The sequence below is a fragment of the Perca fluviatilis genome, chromosome 22 (genome assembly GCF_010015445.1).
Source record: "Perca fluviatilis chromosome 22, GENO_Pfluv_1.0, whole genome shotgun sequence".
NCBI classification, from domain to species: Eukaryota; Metazoa; Chordata; class Actinopteri; order Perciformes; family Percidae; genus Perca; species Perca fluviatilis.
Window position 1 is genome coordinate 2837686 of NC_053133.1, and position 26717 is coordinate 2864402.

Here is a 26717-nt window from a genome sequence, read left to right on the forward strand (position 1 = left end):
TGTGAGTGCATCTTATTTTAGAGTGAGAGGTTGAGATAAGGTGTTAAAAGGAGGGGAGGGAGAGGAATGCTGAGCTGTCCTTGTAAGCCGACGCACGGTGGATGTCACCTCCCCTCCCAGGTTAAATTCTTTGATTACAACTGCTGCTTGCTAATGGTCAAACAACAATCCCTCTTTGTTGCAGTTGTCCTGATTCAGACTCATTTACTCTGACATAGACAGTCTTGTATAAAGTACTTGAAAGAAATACTTGAGTAAAAGTACAAGTATCTTACCAGAAAACTTTGGTAGAAGTTAAAGTCACCTTTGAGAGCATTCTTTGAGCAAAAGTCTTCAAAAATATGGGTTTCTTTCCAGCCAAATTGCCCAAAAATAACATGGATGGTTCCATACACTAAACAGGCTGTGATTATGCTTCAACATACGTTCCTCTGATCAAAATTATTAGCTAAAGTCATTCTTAAATTCTGGGTTTTTTAACTCAAAATTAGGCATATTTTAATATAAATTAGGTTTATTGACCATGAATTCCAAACATAAGGGTAAATAGCGGTGATAAGTTGGAATGAAGTTGGCCTAGAAGATGTAACACAAATTGGAAAATGTATACTTTATGCTTTATAAAACAGACAACACAAGGGTTAAAGTATCTGGTATTTACTGTAGTAAGTATCAAAAGTAATTGTGTTGTCACTACCCAAAGTGAGTAGAGTGCAGATTTGAGTTGCGCATGCGTCACTTTGCGACGAGTGCTCCACTCCAACGTACGAAAACATTTCCTGCAAGGAACGAGTAACGAAGATGCTTAGCGGAAATGTAGCGGAGTAAAAGTATACATGTTATTTAAGATGTGTGGTGGAGTAAAAGTACAAGTTTCCAGAACTATAAATAACAAAGTCAAGTACAGGTAGGTGGCAATTCTACTTAAGGACATAACGAAGTCGAAATAGAGAGATAGATCCCACTTCAAACTGCAAAGATGTAGCCTGTCATAGTCGGTCCTTTTTCTTTGAGTGATCCCGAACTGTACAAGTGCCCTCTCTTTCTCTCCCCTCTCTCTGTCTTCTCCTCTGTCTCTCTCTGTCTCTCTGTCCCACACAGCAGTTTATTTAGCTGCCATGTTTACATTCCTGTTCAGGCCGCCTCTCCCAGGGGAGGATGACTGGCTCTGAGCACTGTGGCTCAGCCTCTCTCTCTTCTTCTTCTGATTCTCCTTCTCTTTTCTCTCTCTCTCTCTCTCTCTCTCTCTCTCTCTCTCGTTGCACTCTCGAGTCAGTTACATGACGGTTCCTACAGATACTTGTGGCTGAAACACACAAAAATACAGTACACTCGAGACTTTCGGAGCAAAATGCATGCAGGAATATGAAACCAGGTTTTAAGGAAATGCAAGATGAGGAACTTCTAAAATCAACATCGATTCAGAGACGTGCTGCTCTTACATGGCAAAGAGAAGCAGTGGTGGAATGTAACTAAGTACATGTACTCAAGTACTGTACTTAAGTACAAATGTTGAGGTACTTGTACTTTACTTGAGTCTTGAGTCACTTTCTCCTTCTACTCCGCTACGTCTCAGAGAGAAATATTGTACTTTTTACTCCACTACATTCCTCTGTTTACCACCTTTATTTACTAGTTACTTTAAAACCTAAGATTTCTGCACAGAAAACACATGTAGGCCTAGTTTATAAAATCTGATGTTTTATTATTAACTACCCAACAGTATAACGGCCTACAAGCACAGATGGAATGATTCCCTGATTAAACACTTTTCACACGTTTCCAGATTCTAAAATGTGAGGATTATTTGAGTACTTTTTTAATACTTTAAGTACATTTTCCTGATGCTACTTACATACTTTTACTTAAGGTACATTTTCAATGCAGGACTTTTACTCGTAGCAGAGTATTTTTACAGTGTGGTGTTAGTACTTTGACTTCAGTAAAGGATGAATACTTCTTCCACCGCTGAAAAGAAGCACTCAGTAGATCTTTTTCATCCACGAGGAGACCTTAATGTGCGTATCTCAACTGTCCTGCGTGGTCAAAGTAACGGTGACTATGGGCGGGGCCGGGGGAAGGCTAATTGGATGGAGCTATTGGACGTCCTGAGCGCTCTTCCCTGGCCTCATCATTAGACTGACTGGCTCCTGTGGCCTCCGGCAGAGTGCTGTCTGCACGCCCTAATGACCGCTGACTCACTCAGCACGCAGCACCGCGCCACATTAGTCCAGCCCAGAATAGCCCCAAATAAAGAGAGATGAGAGGGCAGTTGGGATGTTAGGCGCCCCTAAAGTCTTGTGAGACATTACTCTAGGCTACGTCCGATTTTTGTTGTGTTCAGTTCTGTTCTATTCTCACCTGATCATGTGTTCGTTCCAAGTCTGACTGCTGCGTCTAATTAAACACTATTAACCTTAGCAGTGGTGGAAGAAGTATTCAGGTCCTTTACTTAAGTAAAAGTACTAATACCACACTGTAAAAAATGCTCTGTCACAAGTAAAAGTCCTGCACTGAAAATGTTACTTAGTGAAAAGTATGTGAGTATCATCAGGAAAATGTACTTAAAATTCAAATTCAAATTTAAAGTAAACTCAATGCTCAATGCAGACAACCTTCCCATTATAGAAAGCTGTAACAGATGAATGTAGTGGAGTCAAAAGTCCAATATTTCTCTCTGAAATGTAAGTGGAGTAGTAGTAGAAAGTGGTACGAAAAAAAAAGACTCAAGTAAAGTACAAGTACCTCAAGATTTGGACTGAAGTACAGTACTAGAGTAAATGTACTTAGTTACATTCCACCAGTGAACTTTAGTATAAACTCAGTCACTGTTGTAATATTGGCGTTGGTTACGGCGCCAAGTCCTGCCGGTTGTGGTTAATTGTTATGACTTATGAGTCACTAAGTGATGCATGCTTCATACAGGAAACAATATCAAAGTGTCCCTGTCAATCAATAAATAAAGAAATAGCCAATAGAGTGGATTTCTATCATATATTTGTTTTGCCACACTAAATCATCAACCGTGTGAATTAACTCTGAACACTGAGCTTGGGGGGGGGGGTGCTGGTCAGACTAAAGCGTGATTTATGGTCCTGCGGAGGTCCGGCATAGCCTACGTAAGTTGCCTGAAGTTTATACTTGTGCATTGGTGTGTGCGTCGATCTCTTTAAGAGAATAGCAGGGGCGGCATGTGTGTGTGTGTGTGTGTGTGTGTTAGCTTAGCATAAAGGCTAGTAGCAGTGGGAAACAGAAAGCTTGGAGCTTGGCTCTGTCTGAAGGTGGCAAAATCCACCTACCAGCACATCTAAAGCTTACCAATGAACATTTATTGTTATTGGCTCTGACGCAGTGACAGGAAATCACTACGCCTGACCGAGAAATAGTCCGGCGTAAAGCCCGTACAACTCCCCGTAAAACCGCAAATTATTGTTTTTACTCTTGGGTTTTTGAGAAGAGGGTTTTTTTTCTTAGAAGAAAGAAAAATATCCCATGTTAATAAGGGAGTTTTAGAGATGCTACTAGACAGATTGTGCTACCTTTGGACAGAGCCAGGCCAGCTGTTTCCCCATATTTACAGTCTTTATTCTAAGCTAAAACTGGCTTCTAGCTGCAGCTTAATGTTACCAAACAGACATTAGAGTGGTGGCGATCTTCTCATCTGTCCCTCGGCAAGAAAGCAAATATGAATAATTACCAAAATGTAACTAAGTATATATAACTGAATATAACTATTTCTGTAAGTGCCTGAGCCAAAAATGAGATACTGAAGTGTGGTGTGAAACAATGAAGAGCCTGGCTCAGCAGATAGCTACGGGTTAAGCAGGCTGTAAAAGCCACATGATGGCAGGACAGAGGAGTGCTCTGTGTTCAACTGACCGCGGGAGGTAGGAGGAAGCGATTGAGAGGGAGGGATGGACACAGGGAGAGTTTTGTACTGTTGTCCTTTCAATAAGAAGATAGCAGTAGATCTCCTCCAGCTACACACCCTACAGAGCAAAGTGGCGTTTGGATGTTGGAACGGACAGTCCCGACAGAAATAAATAAATCAAGTAAAAAATGCAAATAATAACAAATGAGGAAAGACATTATTATTATTTTTTTCTGAATGATCACCTGTGTCTCAATGTGTGTGTATAGCTATGTTTCCATCCACACGTTTTTATGCGAATTAAGTGATATTGAATGAAAAATAACTTATGGAAACAGTAAAATTCGATTGAATTTCATGAATATGAATACTCAAAGTTTCTACGTTCGCTCTCATCGGAGTTTCTCTTGGTCGATGTACGGCTTATGTGATAAACGCTGATGGAAACGTTATGAATTGTGATTACGTTTTAGGTCATGTTATGGTTAAACAGACGCACCTGTACAGGTCAGAAGTGGTGAAGACCGCGCGCCCAATGCACACTACCGGGAGTGCCGACGCAAATGTGCCTTAAGATGCAACAACCGTCTACTACAGCCTGTAGTACGATTGATGGCCAGCCTTTTCTATTGACAAAATCCCTGCAGCCTTGAGCAGGGGGGTCTAATCGCGGCACGTGAGTCCCGCCTATTGTGCCATACACCTGTGGCACAAGGTGCGCTCTATAGTTACGCAGCGAGATCTCATGCGCCTCATCCACTCCACGTAGGTAGCATATATGTACATTTGCATCATCAACGTTTGTCTGGCATTGCACACGGCTTAAACACACGGTGGTCTTGCTGACCCCAAACGTTTCGCCTACCACTCTGTACTCTGCCCATGTAGCCAATTTGTAGAGCGCAATTGTAATACGCTTCTCGTTTGGAACCGGAGGGCCATGGCTTATCTGGGTCAAGGGACGGGCCAATAAAATTAAACGGCAGGACAAATCCGAAAATGCTTCAACCAAAGGGTTTCCGTGAAGTGTTTTTAAACCACGATCTTCCAGGACAGTTTGGAGCGCTCTCGTTCCCACACCACAGGCCGCCGCCGTTGTCGTCGGGCATTTCCGAGCATCTGCATCATTATATCAAAGCTTGATAGGTCGCTATCAGCTGGCACATAAGCACTGTTACAACAATCATTTGTAGGTTGACGGCGCGACCCATTTTGTCTTTGTTCGCAAATGTTAGCTTGAATGTTGTGTCTCAAATCTATTCGATATACCAATTTGACCGCAAAACAGCACGTGATGTCATCACGTTTTATTTGCTTTAAAGCCGCTGGATGGAAACACACTTTCACCGGCTTTAATCGCTTGAATGTTTTTGCCGAACTTCAGATAATTCGATTGACAAGTGGATGGAAACATAGCTTATGACAGATAGAGAGGGAGAGAGAGGGGAGAGAGAGAGGGAGAGAGAAAGGGAGGACACATCTGCTAGAGATTTGGGAGAGACCCGATTTCACCTTCTGCCAGGAGAGAGAAAGAAAGAAAGAAACAGGGAGGGAGGGGGAGTGAGTGTGAAAGAGACATGGCCTGTCTAAGATACACCAATTGAGTGCAGTATCAGCCAAAAATACTCCTCCTAACAAGTCAATAGTGCGTATCGATTACCTCTGTGCAGGGCTTATGCAACACCACCACCTCGGTGTACTGATTATCATGGTGAAATCACTGTGTGCACGCAGGGGTTTGCACCACAGAGACAGGAAAGTAAACTCTCCATGTGTGCCACAGGCTCCCTAAATCAAACTGCACAATGTGAACTAATGGCCTGGAAACACTGGGAGAACTGTGCTCTCATTGAGCCGTATACAGAGACGGACAGCACGGAGGGTGGGACACACGGGTGCGTTAAATGTCTGCAGGGTTCCGAGAAGGCCTCGACCATGGAAATGACTTAGCGTTCATAGATCTGGAAGAGATTCAGAGCAACATGGTGCTCGGGTCCAGTTAAGGAGGCCCGAGCCAAAGTGTTGGGGGAGACACATGATGCATTCACCTATACTCATCCTTCCTCTCTCTTTACCTGCTACTCGTTTCCCCTCTTCTCCTCTCCTGAAACCCAACGCATCACCATTTCCACCGGGACTCTGATGGGAGCTCGGAGACGGCCGCGCTTAATCGATAGTGCCAGGTTGCCAAGACAACCTTGATTTCCTGTCGCTGCTTTTGCCGAGCAGCGGTGATTGTGCCGGGTGTCCGTTGCACCTGCCGCCCTCTCCTCCTCCTCTTCCACTGTCTCATCAGGCGCTCCTTATCCCTCGCCTCCCTCCCTTCCTCCCTCACGCCATATAGCCACCATAGACAAAAGAGGAAGACAGATATACAAAGGCAAAACGGATTAAACCCAAGAGGTTGGGTTTGAACAATCAAAACACAGTATTGTGTGTGGGGCCACATGTACACGCACACGCACACACACACACACACACACGTGCATGCAAACACACTTAAACAAACACAAACGCCCTGTCAGCCTGAACAAAAGCAAGCTGTGACAGTTATCACATCTACCTTGGAGGGTGATGTCATTGCACCTGGGGAGCGTTTACTATCAGCCCCCCTGACACAGACACACACACACACACACACACACACACACACAACACACACACCCCTTGCCTCTCTCTCTTCTACAGGAGGGGTTGGCACCTCCTGTTCTTTTTCTGTTTTTTTCATTAATGGAGAGCTCATTAATCGTGGCTGATAACGAGGACGTGGGACAGGGACATGATTAAGGGTCTCTCTCTCCTTTAGCTGGTCGCCCTTGGGGATAAACAGCCCAGGGTGTGTGTGTGTGTGTGTGCGTGTGTGTGTGTGTGTGTGTGTTGTTTCTGTGTGGGCCGCATGTTAAAACAGGTAAAGGACACACACCAAGTGCTATCTCTAGGACATCTGTGGGACAGGATACTACACATGTTTTCACTTTTTAGTGATTATAGCCACAGTCAGTTTAGTCACTTGTAGCCCACTGGGAATTTCACCTCTGTGTCTGTGCATTAATCCATCTTCCCTTAAAGATCTGCCTCTGTCTTTATGAGGATTCCCCTATGGCGATTTTTTCACTACTTCTGCAGAATGTGAGCACGGTGACTCCTGAGCTTCCAAGCACATACTGTAGTTCCTCACATCACTGGGAATAGAGAGAGGAACGTCTTGAAGGAAATGCATATTTCTGCAGGACACATAATTCTCATAGGAGTAAAAAAAATATATTAAATATTCTATGATTAGGAGCCTTATATTTGTGCATTATCTAGTAATTTGTCAATTCAATAGTGCGTCAGGCTGAAATGAAGTCACATTAGTTGCTAGACTGAACAATATGTATGCCAGACTGGGACTAATTTCTCAGTGTTGCGCATGCTGTAGACTATGAAATTGTTGATTGTAAGTTAAGAGAGTCATATGATTTTCTATTTGCTACCCTGTGCTTTGTGTGTGTGTGTGTGTGTGTGTTTCCTGTTCTGTTGTTTTGGGTCCAAATTGATCTGTTTCAGACTTCAATGTCACTGAGCTGTCCATAGACAACGTAAGCCTGCGAGGTTAGGGTATCTTCAGTAGCAAAGGTATGTACAGGTACATGCCAATTGTGAGAGAACGGCCTTTATATAAAGGCTATGGATATTTTTGGCGCTAGGTACTGTTCTGTCAAACTGGACGGGTTCACAACTATCTGCAAGGCTTTGGAAACACACACATACATGGACATTTATGACGGCCATACACGCTATAAGTCGGTCGCCACCCATCCAACAAAGTGGACATTTTAGTATATACAGTATTATAGTGTTATACTTTTATAGTGTTATACTTAATAGTTGCTATCCTTAATTAGGCATCTACAGGCTTGCTTCAAACGACATTTCAGTGTACTAGTAAAAAAAGTTATCTTTTAGGATTACAATTACTTCCATTGCTGATCAATCTGTCGATTATTTTCTCAGAGGTAGCTCAGAAACTAGAAAATAATTACAGTTAAAAAGCTGTAAGTAGAGATTTTTTTCATAAAAAATGACTCAAACAGTTGACAACTAATCGATGAATCCCTTAATCTTTGCAGCTCTATAATCTTTAACTGTGACAGGTGGCTGTGCTTATGGGTGTCTTGCAGTTGACAAATGTACATTTTGATACTATTTATGATTATCGAGAAAGTTTGAGTATTGAAAATTATATATATATATATATATATATACAAGTATACGACATACGTCCCTCAAATTCGCGTGTTTGGTCGAGCAAACAAGTGTTGTATAACACTGCAAATACGGTTAGTACAGGCTGTGAAGCACAAACGTGGAATTGCAGATGACTGAGTAAGCGGCATGGTACACCAAAATAGAGGATCCAACGATAATACTTTAATGGTTTCTTTCTGAACACATCTGACACACAAATGTAACGGATGTAACTGATCCACAAACACAACAGGATGTTGTGACGTCTCAGCCATAGAGCAGAGATCGGTCCGCACATACATAAGGGCTTTGTAGTACAGCAATCGTTTAGTCTTACACACATTAAATCCAATCTGTCTGGACCAGGACCCTAATCCCCTCTCCACGGCCATGGAGACAAGCAGACAGTAATCCTCCATATTTGTATATTAATAGCCGGCGTCTCAGAGGGGGCCTCTCTATATATCGTGATGTATGTTTTATTAGTCGGTTAATCTGCTTGTCGATCAGAGGACCTGGCCCATTTAAACCTGGGTTTTAATAAAAACACAACCGGCCCTGCCTGAGGGATAAGCTCCCCAAGGACAAGAGAAAGCGCATGGCTGGGTTCAATAGACTCATCATCAACAATAAACAGCTTTACATCAGTGTTATCTGTCGCCAGGCAATACAATTATTAGGTGGAATTCAGCCCCTGGGCCTCTTGCCTTTTCCTAAGAAGAGGGCTAGATAAAGCCTGACCCAAATACAAGCCTGCTACCTTGTTACCATAACGCTTCAATCAACTCTAATGGTATTTTCTCAGAGTGCACTTCAGAATCATTGTTTGTGAGTCCACAATGAGCCACATTGGCCTGAGAGATTCTCCCTGTCCTGCTGAGGACTTGACCCCCTTCAGACACTCAGGTTGAACAGATTCGGTTAAAATGCCGCTCCGCGTCAGCAGACACGACCAGCTGAGTAGAGGGATGAGATTCCTTTGGATCTGAATCCCGTCGGGAGGCGTCTGCTCACCTCTCAGCTCCGTCTAGACGCTGTGTCACTGCCACACCCCGCCAGGACATCTGTCCTGATTCGTAGATTTATCAGACAGCCATTCGATTAGAAGGGCACTGCTTTAAATTAGCTGGCCAGTCCCGGGGAATGATGGAGGTGGGCTGGACAGGAGGGCCATTACAGTCTAAGCTCTTGCTTACCAATGGTCTACAGCCGCCAGCGAACACAACGGCTGTTGGACAACTTCTGATGCAATTTAACTTTTGTTTGATTTATATGATTCTCCCTCTAAAGTATTTCACCCTAATACAGAGGTATGTGGCATCAGAGTGCAAGCACAGTTTGATAGGAGGCATCAATCAAAGTGACTTCCATTGGATGAACAAACAAACAGCTTTCAAACATCTGGTTAGGAGAGATAGAGAGGGAGCGAGAGAGGCACCCTGGAGAGATGTGTGGTTTTCCTCCAAGATCTGTAGATTGGGAGGAAGGATGGAAAATGAAACCAAAAAAAAAAAGGTTCACACTCGGGTCAGAATTCAGGTGGAGGGTCAGGAATGCACTCACAAACGACGCTTAACACACCGAGACACACACACACACACACACACACACACACATACAGAAAGACACACACACAGAAAGACACAAAAAACATGGCCTTTAAATGCATTGCAGCCAGACCATGTGACTCTCACGGGGTAGTCTCATGGGAGCATCCCCCACCCCTCATCTCCCTGATGGACTGTAACAACAGGAAGTCAGCTTGGCCTGCAACATCACAGCACACCACACCTACAGATAAGGGCTCCCTCTTTCACACACAGTGCACGCTAACACAGAAACCTTTTGCACACGTGCAGAAAGGCACATGGGCGCCCCTTCCCTGCACCACTCCAGGCTTCCTCATCATTCATACGTCGCGTTAGCGGCCGCCGTTCATCACATCATTTATCGTGTCATCACAGTCAAGTCTAAGTTTAATCTCTCTGAAAGTGTGCTGTGTGGCGCAGAAGACTCGATGGCGCGGTGCCACGCTGCTGCTGGCGTTGGTGGCGAGCGAGACGCGCTGCAGCCTGGCACTGAAACAAGGAGAGACCAAGGCTGGCAGGGGGGCGGGCCTTTCAGGGACTGAATAGCCCTTGTTTATCTAGGCCCCTCTGGGAAGTCAGGACACTGCAGTGAATAGGAGCCAGTTAGCAGCGATGGCATAATAAGACCGGGGGGGGAGACGGGGGTCATTGAAATTCAACGCAGGATACTGTCAAGACAAACCAGGCTTGCCAGCTGTGGCAGCAACTCAAAAGGAGCAAGTGAGTGTTTTTCTGTGGCTAGGGTTTTTGGGTTAACCACACAACATTAGGTGCAATGGTACATTGATGTACCATTGCTTACTCATCAAAATCACCAGGTGAGAAATTGTACAGTGAAAGGGAGAGGAGGGAGATTTCGGAGGTTTGGCAACCGTTTCACTAAATCTGAACAAAAGAGGCACACAAGTCATGGGTGGTGATGGCGCAGTGGATATGACACATGCCTCTGGTGTGGGAGATCTGGGTTCAATTCCCACTGCGATACATCAACCAATGTGTCCCTGAGCAAGACCCTTAACCCCTAGTTGCTCCAGAGGCGTGTGGCCTCTGATATATGTAGCAGTTTGGATAAAAGGGTCAGCTAAATGACATGTAACAATGTTAAGACAAGTCACAAAGTTCCTTGTAAGAATGACACTGATATGACGGGGCTATTTTCTCTGTAAGCCACTGTGTCCACGCACTTTTTTACTCTTTACGGGCAAGTGAGAAGTGACTGGAAGCACTGGGAGCAACTGGGTTGACACAGTCGTAGTGTTCTTTAGCCAGTCTCAACAGGATAGCGAGGTACTCTGCAGAAAGAAAAGCGAGCTTTCCTTACCCAGCTGACACCCTTAAACGTACACAGCCAAATCTTTTTTTTATGTGTCTGAAGAGAGATGCTGTTTTTCTTTGCCCTCTGTGTGGTGTGAAACAGACGGGTCTACACTAGAGCTGAGCAATAGGGTGGATTCTTTTTCCCAGGCTTTCATGTTTTCTGCCCCGGTTTGTGGTCTCCGCTGCCCCTGATGAGGAGCCTTAAATAGGCTGCCACAGGTGCTGGGGGCCGGGTAGGTGAAGGAGGGGGAGGTGGCCTGGGATGGGAGCAGGACCGCAGGAAGCCTCTTGTTTTCACAGAGATAAAGGGGCTTTCAGGTTGCATCCTGGGCCGTAATCTCTCACACACTTCCTGGTTTTGTTCACGGCGAGGCAAGAGAAAACGACAAACTGACCTTCGCCCTGAGAAGCTGATCGATAGCTTCTGATGAGACAGGATGTGTTTCTGGGCTCGGTGGATTTGGAGAGCATAAAATGACAAAGAGACAGCCCCGATTTGATTCTGAGCTGTGTTCATTAATAGTCCTTGATCGGGGCTGATTTATGGGTTCATTTATTCCGAGTGCTGGTTCATTACTGACGATGATTATAAAAGTGTGCATATAATTCCTTTCCTGACCTCTTTTAGAGCACAATTAACATTGTTCCAAGCTCTTACATCCTAATTACAGTAAAGATAACGCTCCCTTCCTTCAAATTCAAGTTCCTCTTTAACAAGTCACTTAGAGCTGGCCTTGGGTCTAAAAAGAGCCATTTACGAAAAATTTGCATGAGGGGTTTATTGAAAAGTTGGCATCGAGGGGAAGCACAAACTTCAAAAGAACAAGCGACACATTCACACATTTACAGGGAAAAAAAGCTCACGTTCTTTCTCTTTTCTCTGCCGCTCTCTCACGTTTTCTTTCTCTACTCTGAACATGTCCTTCTTGAGAAGGCCAGCATTTGACCGTGGGCCACACCCTGTTCTCCTGCCAGAGGAAACTTTCAATCTCCGCCTCTCTCTCTCTCTCTCTCTCTCTCTCTCTCCCTCTCTCTCTCCCTCCCTCTCACCCTGGCTGTAGCTCCGGCTCTCTCATACTTTTGTCAGGTGTTATTTATGAGTGCTGTACAGCTGAATTGCTGCATGCCTACAGCACCTGCTGGTGTTGGGAGAATCAGAGCCAAGGCAGCTGCCAGAGAGAGAGGAATGGGAGAAAGAGAGATAGCAAAAAGGGAAGAATACATAGGGAGCCAAAGAGTGAGACGCTTAATGAGAAAAGAATTAGAGGGTCAGAGAAGGAAAGCGGAGGCAAACAGCTGATGGGGGGGGGGGGAGGGAGGGGACAGTAACGTGTGGCTTTGCTGATGTTCTAAGCACACTGGCATGCAGCTAACAGATCATACAACCAATGATGGGCGTTATGATGTGAACAGCAGGACAAACAAACAAACATGTGATGAGCAAGCACTAATTGATAGTGTCGCACAACTCAACAGGATCAATTAAAGGCCACGCTTCATTGACTTGCAGGCAAAAGGCGCCGGCGCCAGTGTAACGAGAGAGGGGAGGGCCCTGTCAGCATGATTAAGAAGACAGATGTACGATCGCCTGGCTATGAAGATCTGAGGGCATCTATCTACTCCCTTCCCTTTGGTACGTACAACACACACATGCGCGCGTTGTGTGTTTGTGGAACGTGCTCGGGGAGGCCCCAGTATGTTTTGACTGTAAACACCTGGACGCTGGCAGCGGTGAGCTGAGCCAGGACAGACAGGTGGGCTGAGTAAGGGTCAAAGGTCACTGGCTTAATTTCAGTTCCCAGAGTCATTAACCCACTGAGGTCCCATGGCATTTTTTACACTTCTTCTTGAATTCACCTTTTAAGGCTATTTGCATAAAACCTGATACCATGTTTCATATCCAAATAATCCCAAAACAGACCCAGCTTTCAGTCTAGTGATGCCCACATTTGTTCCCCAAAATGTGTAGCCCTAAAGCTGAAAAGCTGTTTGGAAATTTCTCAAATTGCTCGTGAAAACATACCTACACTCAATTGTTTTGGTGCTTGAAATGAGTTGACAGAAGTTGTGGCTTTGCCAAACTAGTAATTTATGAATAAAATAGTATTTAAATGACAAAAATGAATGGTCAACGAGAGCAAGAACTAGAGTTGGGAAGGTATGGGATTACACTGTCTCTGAAAATATCACGGTTTCATGGTATACGGTATTACACAATTATTATTATTATTATCAACAGTTACAATGAAAAATGAAAAAATAAAGTTTTTTTTGGTTGAACAAGTGCTTTATGATAATTGAAACTTCACACCATTCCTTTAATGGAAGTATGTGTAAAAAGTCTCCCTTTTTTCTAAATATCCATAGATAAGCAAATGTTTATGTTAACGTTGTTCTGCTTTGTTGTCCTTGCCCTAAAAACAAGGATTTCTGTGTATGTCTGGAGTCAAATTCCTTGTACTGATTATTATTCTAAACCCAAATGTACACGGCATTACTAACAATTTTCATATCAAGGTACACGGCTGCAACCCTAGCAAGAACACAATCCCAGCCCTAACCGCACAGTGCAGAACATCACATCCAAAAGGTTTAAATGTGACACTAACTCTGTGTTTAAGCAATACTTAAGATTAGTAGAAGGACTAGTGACACATATTTTTCTCACTGGTAAAAGTGAGAAACATAAGGAGTGATGTAACAAGGGGAATACACTTTATAAAGCAGTGATGTAGATGTATGCATCATTCAATGACAGGTTTCTCAACAGGGCCAGCCCTGTTGAGAAACATATGCAGTATATACAGCTGTATATAACATTATTCCTTCCTTTGCCTTTTGTTCACGCACTGCTTTTGTCTTTGTCATTCATAAAGACATACTGTATCTCGTCTCTTTTAACAGTCGATGAGCGTGTCTAGGCTTGGCTGCCTCCTTTGGTCAGGTCACACTGGCGGGGTCATGGGGAGCCCAACAAAACACTCATGAGTTAAATGGGGCGATGCGGATGCTCCATGCCTCCCCCCATTCTGCCCTCCCCTCTGTTTTCAGGCTGACCATTCTCCTCTCATTAATCCTGTGTGGATGTTTATCCATGTTGACATTCAACATAGCAGCCGGCCTTCTCTCTGACTAACAAACAGGGTGACTAAGGGTTTTCTTTCTCTTTTTTTTATGCCCGGAGCTGTCACAGGGCTAGCCTAGCCTAGCTGGCTCAATGCACGGACGCGGGGGGACAGAGAGGGGCACTTGATTTGTCAGTCACATCGCAGTCAGGCTGTGCAACTGGAATCGGTATGTGAATATGAATGCGTACACCCTCAGGAAGGCCATTATCAGTTCTGTGTGCTACCGAGAGGAAAATCAATATGGTCATCATAACGGACTGGCAAAAAGCCAGCCACTAGGCTGTGTTCAAGGCACAATACATGGCAGCGGATTACTCCTCATCTGATGTCATCTAATTTAATCCCTGTAGACAGTGACACTGTGAGACTATAGTGAGGTCAAGCACATTTAAAAATGGACTAGACGTCCAACATTTATGTCAAAAAAAGACAACAAAAAGACACAAACGGACAGTCAGGTGGTCTGAAGTGAGGCTCCAGCAGAGGTTTGCCCTGATGAGTTTTTGCCATAAACACAAGCTGGCGTAAGAGCCCCTTACCGGGCCCACCTTCTGCCTATTGTGTCAGTCCAGTCTTTTTCATTAACCGCTCCACTGAGGACCACAAGGGAGGGGAGGGGATAGACGGGCGGGAAGGGAAAGAAGGAGGTGGCGGTGGTGATGATGGGGGGGGGGGACCTCACTGTGGACCTGAAGAGAAGCCACCAAATACATGATTAAAAACACACATCAGCAAGCAGCGCTGGGCATACCATACACAATATTTACCTCCGCCAGGATGGCAATTTAGAGGTAATCTCTCCCTCAAGTATACACACACTACCAGAGAATATTATCTCTCACCCCCACACTTGTGGGGAGGGGCTGAGAAGGAGGGAGAGACCAAGAGGGATCAAGGGACAGTTAATGTGAAAGAAAAGAAAAGAAACAAAAAGAAAAGAAAAGAAAAGAAGAACATAGTTGGAGAGATTGTGAGCTCTAAGTCGTCTTGCAAACACACCTGTCTGCCCATGACTCACTGCTTTGGAGCCGGGAGAGGAGAGGAGGGCAGAGGAGGCTTTCTGCTCAGTTAGCTCACATGATACACTTAACTGAGCTCTCCTCCCTACATTGCACTGCAACAAACACTCGCCTACCCCACTCCCTGTGTCAGTATCAGTGTCGAGAGTCAAGGCTGACAGAGCTTTTACAGAGCAACACAACTCATTCAACAACAACAACAACAGGCACGTCAGTACAGATGCTGCTCCACGTGGTGTGTCGCATCAAGGCAGCAGTTCTGGTTACTCCAGGACCTACATGATTTTGAAACGCTGACGAGAAACAACCCAGGCTGCTAATCTGGGGGGGGGGGATTTTGCCCCAGAGCATCGGTTGTGTTTTTGTTCAGTTCACTGAGCTGATGCGTCGCTACAAGCTCCCACTGCCGCCTCATCCCTGTATTACGCCCTGTGCTCAATATTTTTGTCCTTTCGGGGAGAGCGTTGGCCGATCCGCGGATGGCTGCGTCAGCGTCAGTTAGGGAGCCTCCGAGGCGTGCGGCCCCCATCACATTGTCCTATCATGCAGATGGACCCCTCATGGCCCATGTTGGGGATTTGGGGAAACTCCTGCCTGCTGTGCCAAATTAAGCCTTCGCCCTGACATTAAAAATAGCACACTGGGTAGCACATTGCCACTTTTAAAATACACGGGACATAAATGCCACGGGGATGCGTCGGCGTTAACGTTAAAGCGAGCGAGCGTGACGCAGACGCAAGCTACATTTCCAAGACAAAAATGTCAAACGAGAGTGCTGCGAAGCAGGCTCTCGAGGGCCGGAGGGCTGCGTGAGAGAGGGATTTTGATGAATTCTGCGAACGTTCCGCGGATTCCTCCCTCACGGGGACCTTTGGCAAAAGAATGGGTCATATGCAAATGGCATGCACAGTATGGAGGAGAAGTTTCCCACAAGCCGAGTGTGAAAAGGGCTTTCCCTCCCCATGCCGGGCCCGCTGAATGGGCCTTTTCTTCTGCCACTGAAAGTGTATGAGGTAGAGCAGGCAAACTGCAAAGGTAACTAGGCTCTTTCTCCTCAGGCTTTCTCACTAAAGCCTGAACACACAATGGTTCATTTAAGCATTCAGCCACACAAACCCCAATAAAGCACATCCAAGCGCAGTTAAGGGGGTTACTGAAACTGACTCTGGGTTTAAAACTCCTTCTTTACGAAGGGAGAGCACCTTTTTATAGGCTAATGCTCTCAGCCTCCATGGGAGCAGCTAATCATTAAGCTGCCTTAACAGAGGTGGGAGTGTGGTCGTACATCACATAATTTTAATTCCGCCCAATGGTCAGATGAGGACAGGCCTTTTCCCACCCTGATGGACATGTTGAGGGATGAAGCTTAGCCAGAAACACAACTTTTCTTTCCCAGATGGGATGATAAAAAAACACAAAAGTAAAAAGTTGTGATCTTTACCTGAATGGGGTATCTAAAAGTATTTTTTTATTGCTGATGTATGTGCAAAACATACATCATATCGTTTTTGACCCTAAAATCTGTAAAGGTCTGGGAGATAGCTGCCATGTGTGTCATGCTTTTCATCTGCCAGCACCAATCCCCCAGTTGTCACCTGTTGTAAAATTCTTTAGTCACCTCGGCCAATTCTCACCGACTCGCTCTCTCTCCATCCCCCCTCCCGGCTCCACAGGGAACGTGAAGCCCACAGTTTAAGGGGTCAGAGAGGAATGGACGGAGAGGAGGAGGGAGCGGAGAAAAAAGCTGCAGCTCCAACACCCGTTGCCCCCCCTCTTCCTCCTCCTCCTCTCTTCCCTTTTCATTGAACATACTTTAACACAAACACAATTGGACATGCTGGAAGCCTCACAATGGCACAGGGGGGGGAAAGTGAAGTCATACTCTAGGCACGCATGGGTGCCCAGGTCAGGGGGCAATCAACAGCACCCCTGGCTACTGTGTCTTAACCCCCCAAAATAAAGGACAAGTTCTGGAAGGAGGAGTGAGAGAGAAGAGACACAGAGAGAGAGAGAGAGAGAGAGAGAGAGAGAGAGAGAGAGAGAGAGAGAGAGAGAGCGGAGGCGGGGGGATTTTCTTCTTACTTGGCACTTTTAAATGAAGCTGCTGAGGAAGTCGGTGAAAAGCAGTGAGATAAATGAAAAATTTCCTCCTCTGCTAAACTCTTCACACAACAGGGGTGGACCTTTTAAATGTAAACAGATGTCTTTTAAAAACATCGAAGTGGCATGTGGAGTGTCCGAGCCAATCCCCCACCTCCTCCGGAGCCTTCGCTGCAGCCCATAACACTGTTTGTTTCACCTAACAAACTGTAGCTATAGCTAAACCATTGCTTTTTGTTGTTGTTTTTTATTGTTCAACCACAAACTTACAGCGTGTGGTTGTATTCAATCGTTTTTAGACAGGGTGAGTGAGTCCAGGGCACTCAGCATAGTTTAAGTATAGTTTTACCAGGCCAATAAACGTGCTCTTCAACATTACATGAGTTGTTGCCAAGCGCCGAGCCCAAAGCCTAATTTTCCCTATTTGATGGATGATTCACCAAGGTGCTAGTGTGTGCAAGTATGCCTCAGAAGCAGGGGGGGGGAGACAGATTAGAAGATGAGACAAATGTGAGGTATTGTCAAACAAATAGAAATTCTATAGCTACCTGTATGTACAATCATTTCAAGGTGTCTCTGTAACACTGTCAGCCCCCAGCCACTAAGCGTGGGTGCAAAGCTGTCCCGGCACAAGCCCCCTCAGCCCCCAGAATGTTACCACCGCGGTGCATTCCTCTTTTCCCAAATTGCTGTGTTAAATTACCGTTGCAGTACGGCCGCTATTCCTTAGGGGAGCCGAGTGAGGAGAAGCGACAAAAGCAAGCCGTAGTAACCCGCCGATTGCAAACACCTGTCGTCCTGCGGGCTGTTAACACCTCTCTGTTTACAGCAGGGAAATGGAGCTCACCTTGATCTCAGCTCGCCCTGCTCGCCAGGCACCATAACAAGCCGGGCACAACTTAAGGGCTTGCTTAATTAGAAGAGTCCAAGCAATGCCCTAATGACACTTTTTTTACACTTTTAAGCTATTAGGCTGGAGTTGGTTTCTCCAAAGACAGCCGCCCATATTAAACTGCCAACTTGTTTGTAAAATTGCAACAAAACCAAAGGGTATGACAACAAGCAGCCGACACCAGCCTTTAATCTGCCTTTACTGAGGAATTCCCTTCAAAATGCAGAGATGTTGATTTACATGATAGATCCCCAGCCTTGTCAGGAAGGTGGTAGGAAGTGAAGACTTAAAAGCAGACCTTGACGGCTCTTTGAAACAAATGCAAATGAGGCAAAGTAACATGGGGAAACACATCTGTTTGGTTAAGGATGTGACTTTAAATATCAATAGGCTAGGGCTGTGTCATTATTTAATAACACCCTGTTAAATTAAAGACAGAAAGAAAGCAACAAATGACAGGTAGACATTCTGAAGTCTTTTCAGAGGGATTAAACTGACTCCCTTTTCTATCACAAGGCAGAGACATGTCCACACCTTGGCAGCAGGACCGTTATTTAAGGTGTGTCCATACCTTGCACATATTAAACTGCACAAACGCTCCAGGGAGGGGATGCATAGCTTAACACAGGAACGAGATGACAGTGGAAAGCATCGATCGCACCCATAGAAATAAAAAAAAAACATGCCACTCTTCACTCATCAGGTAGGCTGTCCACAGAAAATTCACAAGACACAAGAAAACACCGTTTGGTCGCCTTTCCTCCCACGAATTACTGCTTTTAGTAGCACAGAAAGTAGCGGCTATTACTAACCGACTCCGTCCATCCCATAGCCTGTCTGTGTGATGGCAGGTTTGGTTTTGACAAAATAACGCAGAATTTCCTGTGTTGCCCCAGTTCCCTTTAGATACACTGGGTGGCTCAACACATGAGCATGAGTTGATAGACAACACATGTTGTCAAAACCCGCGACAAAAAAATAAAAAAGGCTTAATTATAAATAGTAGCCTAGCTTAAAGGCAGTGGAAATTGTCGCTCTACGGATTCACAACAGCCCACAACGTAAATACATGGAACACGTAGCAGGAAAACAGACGTTAACAACTCGCAAAAGTCCTTTAGATGTAGCCTACCTTGAAACTAAGCTAAATTAACATGTACGTGTGTAATACAAACAGTAGAGAATTTAAAAAAGTAAGCTTGAAGAGAGCCCTATAGACTAGGCTACTAAACACACCACAATAAGCACAATAAGGTGGGTGAAATGCCCGTTGAGCTTCGCATACAGAAACGCAGATTATGTCTGCTAGGCTATCGACTTGTAGTAGAATTAGTAGGCTATAAGGGATGTATTAAAAAATTATCAATAACGGCATAGACGAGAAAACCGGAGTGTGTTTAAAGGTTCGCTCGCGTCCAAGAATCAGGATTCCCAGCGCGCGACTGGAGAGGATCCGCTGCCCTTATATGGGCTGCGCTCTCCCTGCTCTCACAAACAGCGCGTGAGATATTCCTCGTTCTCCGGAACCTCTGTTAGCCCAACCGTGTTTCTACTGGGCTTTCTGCCGTTACTTTACTACCAAACAGCCGGGTCCAAACATTTCACATGAACAGTATGAGCGGCACAGAACTAAAAACTAAAATAAGTTGGAGGATGAAGAAGAAAAAGAGGGACCTGCCCAAAACGTGCTTCAACACAACACGCAATATTCTTCTCTTTTCTGCCTTTAAAACATTGCAATGGTGTCGTCGATATTATACACCTAATTCGAATCATGTAGCAGGCAGGATTAAATCAGGCAAAATGCATTTTGTCAGCCCCTGTAGCGCAGCAACAGTGTCCCGTCGCTACCTGCTATGACTGAGCAAAAGAGAAGAACAAACCAAACAGTTGTGTTCCCTCCGTTTCACAAACATAAACGACGTCCATGACGTTTTTTTTGACAAAAGCACAGCTAGGCTACATCTCGTGTTAAAAGTGTTAAAAACAAGCCGTCTATCGAGGTCCGCAATAACAATCAGGTAGCCCGTTCCCCCCACAGAAACAGGTCCCGAGTTTCGTGGTGGGCTCAAAAACTCGACATAATAAAACGAAATCAATGAATACAGAGTCTGTAAAGCGGGTCAAAGTGTATTTCAATTACTAAAGAAGTGTAAAGTGCAGACAAAAGCTTGTCCACTCATAACAGGGTGAGGTGCGTATAACGGTCCCCGGTGCAGCGGACCGCTAGGCGGAGGGAGAGACGCGACCCAGGTATAACGGTACACCACATAGGGCTGTAATACAGCGCTCACTTGCTACTTCCCCAGCACTTTCAGTTACTAAAAACCGGACTTATGGGCTGCCAAACTTTTCGATGAAATTACCGGGAGACAGAACAGCCTCTAGACCGTTTCCCCGAAAGAAAAGCTCCGCGTCGGAAGTAGTTTAACTCACCGTTGTTCCTCCTCGGGTTCGCCTGCTTTCTGCGCTTACACCTGGGGCCATCCGCCATGATCCTTTCGTTGTGTCTAAATGCTGCCGGAGAGTCACCTCCTCTCTCACCCCCTCTCCCCCCTCCTCCTTCTCCTCCCTCCCCTTCACCTCCCCTTCTCCGCACCTGGTTTACGACACTCAGCTTTACGACATCACCTTCCCGCACCTCCCCAACCCACGCTGCCAGTAGGCCGACCATTCATAGTATGCAGTGGGAAGGAGAGGGATGACTGCATGCGCTCTGTACCTGGCCAGCCTTTTACTAATGTGGCATGCATTTAAAAAAATGTTATAGTAGTAAGTAAAAGGTATAGACCTAGGTGGTAGAGGTTAGGGGATGTGCATTGTTTACATACAAAAAAAACTACCTATCTCATTTATTTATTTTTTGTTTGTTTGTTTGTTTGTTTGTTTTGTCCACACACACACACACATATTTTTTTTGAGAATTACTTATTCAACCAATAAGTAATTGGTTGAAGATAAATCTCGTGCTATTATAAGCACCATCCAGTATGCCATTTTGCTACCTACCGACCTGTTGTTTACATCATGTGTCCGTGTGTGTGTGTGTGTGTGTGTGTGTGTGTGTGTGTGTGTGTGTGTGTGTGTGTGTGTGTGTGTGTGTGTGTGTGTGTGTGTTTGTGTGTGTGTGTGAGTAGCACAGTAGGACAGAAATTCAGCAGACAAAGCATGTGTGTGTGTGTGTGTGTGTGTGTGTGTGTGTGTGTGTGTGTCATAGAAAGGAAGATGTCATGAGACTGTCATCACTGATTCGATCCTCCACCTAAAGAAAAACCCTGCTGTTCTCCTGAGCCTAGTGAATGCAGACAAACGTACACACACACACACACACACACACACACACACACACACACACACACACACACACACACACACACACACACACACTTCTTTTCTATTTACACAGTTGGCTCTGTGTAAATAGAAATGAAATAAAACCCAGGATCACGTGTTTGAGGTGAATTCTTCTGGAAACTCATAGTGACAGACAAAAAATGAAGTTTATAAACTCAGCAATGAATGAAATGATGCTTGAGATCCCATGACATGCAATTACAGGTCAGAGGAGCAGACTGTGGCTATTCTTGAGGCAGATAGACTATAAGGTTTCTGGTGCCGGGACCTCTATGTGAGATGTGATTCAGTCTGTTGTGGCACTGGCAGCTAGACTGTGTAGCCCGGTGTCCTGTATTGACTGTTAAATGAGGCCATGACATTTCATTATTACTGGGATTGTTTAAAGGAGCAAGCAGAAGTTACCACTTTGACTTCTATCTTTCTACAGGATATATTTGGATTACAGTTCCAAGATTTAATGATGTAACCATATATATACAATATAGCCTTGATATAAATTTACCTATCGAGTATTTAGGCTTGAGGTAACAAAATCCTCATTGCTCTTTGGGGAATTGTCGGGTCTCTGTAAATTATAGAGTGTGGTCTAGACCTACTGTAACTGTAAAGTGTCCTGAGATAATGTCTGTTATGATTTGACACTATAAATAAAATTGAATTGGACAATCGGCCTATCATTCAGCTACATGTGACAGCTTGTATACATAGGATGGCTGAATAATTCAGTAGCAGTAGAGCAGTCCAGCTATCAGGGCAGGCTGCCCAGACAGAGAGTAATAGCTTTAGCATAAACAACACCTCTAAACTTGCTCCAGGTGGCCTCTTCCACCAATAGACAGCCTGCCTGAGTGGGACATGGTGAGGGGAGGGTGCCCAGACTCTCTCTCTCTCTCTGCCTTCCCTGATGAAAAAAGCCCCAGAAACAGTCTACATCAGCAAAAGATCAATGATGAGACGCTCGGCTAACCGTGCAGTCGTAGTGGCGTTCCCTGCACACCGAGCCTGGAAAAATAGGATGCTTGTTATCCAATGGAAAGTCCGATCTTTCCCATTTTCCTTGGATCGCGCCGCTATTAGCATGAAGTCATTTTTCAGCGTCTGTGGAAAACAAAGAATAACAATTATACGACCACTACTCGTTCGAAATAGCCTGAAGACATCTCCGCTGTGCTTTAGAGTAACTGGTGTAAAACAGGGTGATTTATTTTCTCTGGCAAATCACGGTGTATGTTGTACTGGAGCAAATTCATACACCAGCAAATGAGAAATGCATGGATGTTATGGTTATGTTGTCGGATCCGGATGACCCCTCTATGATTTGGATGAATGCAGGGTCAGAGAAGTCAATTACAAGACATTGATCTAAAAAAAAAAAAACCCCCCCACAAAAAAAAAAAAAAGTTGGGGGGAGAGGGTGCCTATCCACACCCCCCCCCCCCCCCCAAAAAAAAAAAAAAAAAAGATATACCAACCCCAAAACAGAAACCCCCCCCCCCCCAAAAAATGGTAAAAGGTGGGTAAAAAAAAAGGGGTGTTTTGTACCCCCCCCCCCCCCCCCCCCCCCACAACCCCCCCCCCCCCTTAATTTATTTTTTTTTTTTTTTTTTTTTTTTTTTTTTCTCTCTCCCCCACCCCCACACCAAAAAATAATAAATTTTTTTTTTTTTTTTTTTTTTTTTTTTTTTTTTTTAAAAAAAAAAAAAAAAAAAAACAAAAAAAAAAAAAAAAAAAAAAAAAAAAAAAAAAAAACAAACCCAAAAAGGGAGAGAGAAGGACTTTTATATAAAAATTAAAAAAAAAAAAAAAAAATAGAGGGATGGTTTTACTCTTTAATTGGGTTTTTTTTTTTTTTTTTTGGTTTTTTTTCTTTTTGCCTTTGCCCCTCCCCCCCCCCCCACCCCCCCCCCCCCCCCCCCCCCCCCCCCCCCCCCCCCGCCCCCCCCCCCCCCCCCCCCCTTTTGGTGGGTGTGGGGGGTTTTTGGCCCTCCCGTTCTTTGGTGTGGGTGTGGTCATCGGGTGTTGGTTTTGGTGGTGGGTTTGGGGTGGTGGTTGGGTTTGGTGGCGGGGGGCCCCCCCCCCCCTTGCGCGCCCCCCCGGCCCCCCCCCGCCCCCCGCCCTTGCCCCACCCCCCCCCCCCCCCCCCCCCCCCCCCCCCCCCCCCCCCCCCCCCCCCCCGGCCCCCCCCCGCACCACGCGCCCCCCACCCCCCCCCCCCCCCCCCCCCCCCCCCCCCCCCCCCCCCCCCCCCCCCCCCCCCCCCCCCACCGCCCCCCCCGCGCCGGTGTTAACCAGACGGTGCCTCTCCCGGGCTGTCAGCTGTTCTCTCTGCAAATGTGTCTCCCTACAGTGGGAGCAGAGCGACCGAACGGCCGGCTGCTGCACGTTAGCTAACGTTAGCTTTCTAATTTCACCCACCCAACATGCCTTCATCATACACTGGTTAGCGAAAATTTGCCAAACAAAATTGTCACTCATGTGCCGATAGCGATGTGCTTTCCTACGATGTGAAAAGAGCGTGTGAATTCAACATTAAGTTTTTACATTTAACTATTTTAGAGGCCTTGGACGTTGTTTACTACATTAATGTGTTCACTGTGTTAATGGACTGAGGATGGGAGGAGGATTCGGCAGAATCTTAACCAGTGAATTCGGTATTTGGCCGAACCCCCAAAAAATCTGGATTTGGTGCATCCCTAGTTTTAATGTTATACAGAATCATACTATATAGGCAATGCATTCTGGGAGAAAATAATAATATTACAGCACTATCTGCGAATGTTACAGATTACAGGTATTTACTGTTAATAGCAATGCATCTTGGGAAAATAGAGGAAAAGGCGTGAATTACACTACAGCCAGTACATTACTGTTAATTTAAAAAAATACGGTAATAAACTATGTCTATTTACAGTAAAATACCTTAAAATTTTAAAACCAGTATGCTTACTGTAAATAAACAGTAGTTTACTGGTGAAACTGCTTTACGGTGAGAAGTTTTAGTATACAGTTCTAAAAACATAATAAAATATATGACAAACTGGTATGGAATCGGTACTTGGTATTGGCCGATACGCAAGTTCGGGAAGCAAAAAATGGTATCGGACCATCTCTACAAATAGACGTTCAGGTGCTATTCTCCTGAATAAGGACATCAGCTGTAAAAGTGAGCTATTGTCCTAACTAAAGTGGGCCAGGAGATAGAATGTAACGCTGACTCCTGCTCCTCCTGTGGGGAGGTTGAAACCGAGGCGAGGAGGGTGGGAGGGAGGGAGAGAGTGAGGGATAAGCAGCCATCCTCCACTACATTAAGGGATCATGCTGCTCCCTGAAAATGAGTATTGATCCTCTTAGGTCCAGGATCGTTTAGGAGATTAATGTGAGTAGTGGTTGAGGTCCATGGTGCTCCACGCAGGACCAGGGGGATCAGCTCAGTGGGACAGCCGAGCCAAAGCAGCCTCCGGGGGGTGGACAGAGGGGCTGGTTTACAGCTCGGGGAGCACATTCAAGCACAACCCCACTAGCTCTGTGCCATCTGGGCTGTCAGCTAAGAGAATCAGCTGGATGTGCGGGAAGCGCAAGAGCTCCGTGTGTCAGAAGCAGGCATGGAAGGTAGGAAAGCGAGCGAGCGAAGGAAGAGGGGAAACGAGAGTAGCAGAGAGGAACAGAAAGTGCAAAAGAAGGACGACGGAAAAACGGTACACCCTGCCCTGCTCCAAATAGAGAGGAGAAGCAGCAGGCAGTGATAGAGAGAGACACAGCAAAGACTAAACTGCTTAATCTCTCCCGAGGGACGGCAGCTAAATGTGAGGTCCTCCTCCTCCTACCCTTTTCACAGACCAGCAACCCCCACTATCACCGCCATGGCACTCTGCTCAGCTGCAAGCTCCAGTTATCTAGCTAAAGGATATACACACTCACACACCTACACACACACACACACACACTTTAAAAGTGCTCAGGTGGAGCCTATCCTATACATTGCAACTGATACTGGGGAGAAGAGAAGAGATCAATTTCAGCCAAGACATGAAGCGCCACACTGCACAAAAATAGAGCCGCGAGAGCGAGCAGAGTTCGAAGGGGAAACCCTGTTTCTGATTTGTAAATTCTGCTGCTTACAACAATCCGGCGTGCAGCAAATAAACAGATCTTATTGCGAGCCTGAGAATTTTCTCACGTCTCTATCTTGAGGTCGAGTTGGCCCCTTGGGGGAAACTCCTGAAACAAATAGCAGCCAAAGTATTCAACAGTAGTTGAATGCGTGCCGTTGCAGTCTGAAACCCAACAATACAATGTTTTGAGGACTAGATGTCAATCTCTTGTTTTTTTTTTCTTTCTCCACCAAGCAACTCACTTCCGTCTTCTTCTATGGATTTTTCTCAATACAGGAAGTAGCTGACCCACTCGCTGGAGTGAGTCACACCCCAAACATCTTAGTCAGGGGAAAAGGTGAATAGGACAGAACCAAAACACTAGTCAGACATCCCAAAGTATTCCAGTACTCCTCCTCTATCAAAGGCACTCCACAGATGTTAAACAGTTCCGTTGACTTGTCGTGAGGAGTACGAATCAGCCGATTAAGGCAGTTCAATAATGTCTTATCGTGGCTGTGGAGGGAGCGCTCCGATGTCTGAAAAGAATTACCCTGTTGATGTTATCAGGCTTGGACGTAGGGGCCATCCACACGGAAACGCTTTTTGGTGCAAACGCAACATGTTTTGCATCGTTTTGGCCGATCATCCAAACGAATCCTGCCTAAAGATGCACTTTTTTGAAACCTGGTCCCAGGGTCAAAAAATTTGGAAACGCCGCCCTTACGTCTTCGTCGCCACACCCCTCGACCTCTAGCCTTTGACCTCTTATCCCGCGACAATAGCTTGACAAGCCAGACCCACATCCAGATGTTGGGTCTGGGAACTCACCATTGGCAGGGCTCAATCCGAGGGGCGGGATGAACGGTTGTCTTTCAAATTCCCTCTGCACGCAATAGGATAATAGCGCTACAACCAATCAGAGCAACAAAGAAGGTAGCGAAGCTAGTTGATAGATTAAACTTTTGCCGTATCCGGTCGGCAAAACTCCGAACACATCTTCCTTTTTTAAGAATGATTTCAGTGCCGTTCTTTGTTCTTTTCTCAAAGAAAAGCTGAACTCCAAGTCTTCCAGAAGACTGCTGTTCCCAGCAGCAGCAGCCATAAGCCCCGCCCACCGACT

At 45.4% G+C, this 26717-nt stretch overlaps 1 protein-coding gene across 2 annotated transcripts in view; it reads right to left on the reverse strand.

The window, feature by feature from the left end:
- zeb1b (zinc finger E-box binding homeobox 1b) overlaps nucleotides 1–22598 on the reverse strand; it is a 58718-nt gene extending 36120 nt beyond the window's left edge. The window contains exon 1 of one of the 2 annotated variants that reach the window (XM_039790626.1): nucleotides 22471–22598. Coding sequence is in view for 1 of the 2 variants with exons in the window: in XM_039790624.1 (XP_039646558.1) it covers nucleotides 20583–20640 (58 nt within the window). In the remaining variant the exon portion in view is untranslated. Of the gene's footprint in view, nucleotides 1–20582; nucleotides 20703–22470 lie in introns of those variants that run through there. The other variant, XM_039790624.1, reaches the window with a different exon arrangement.
- Between the last annotated feature and the right edge of the window lie 4119 nt (nucleotides 22599–26717).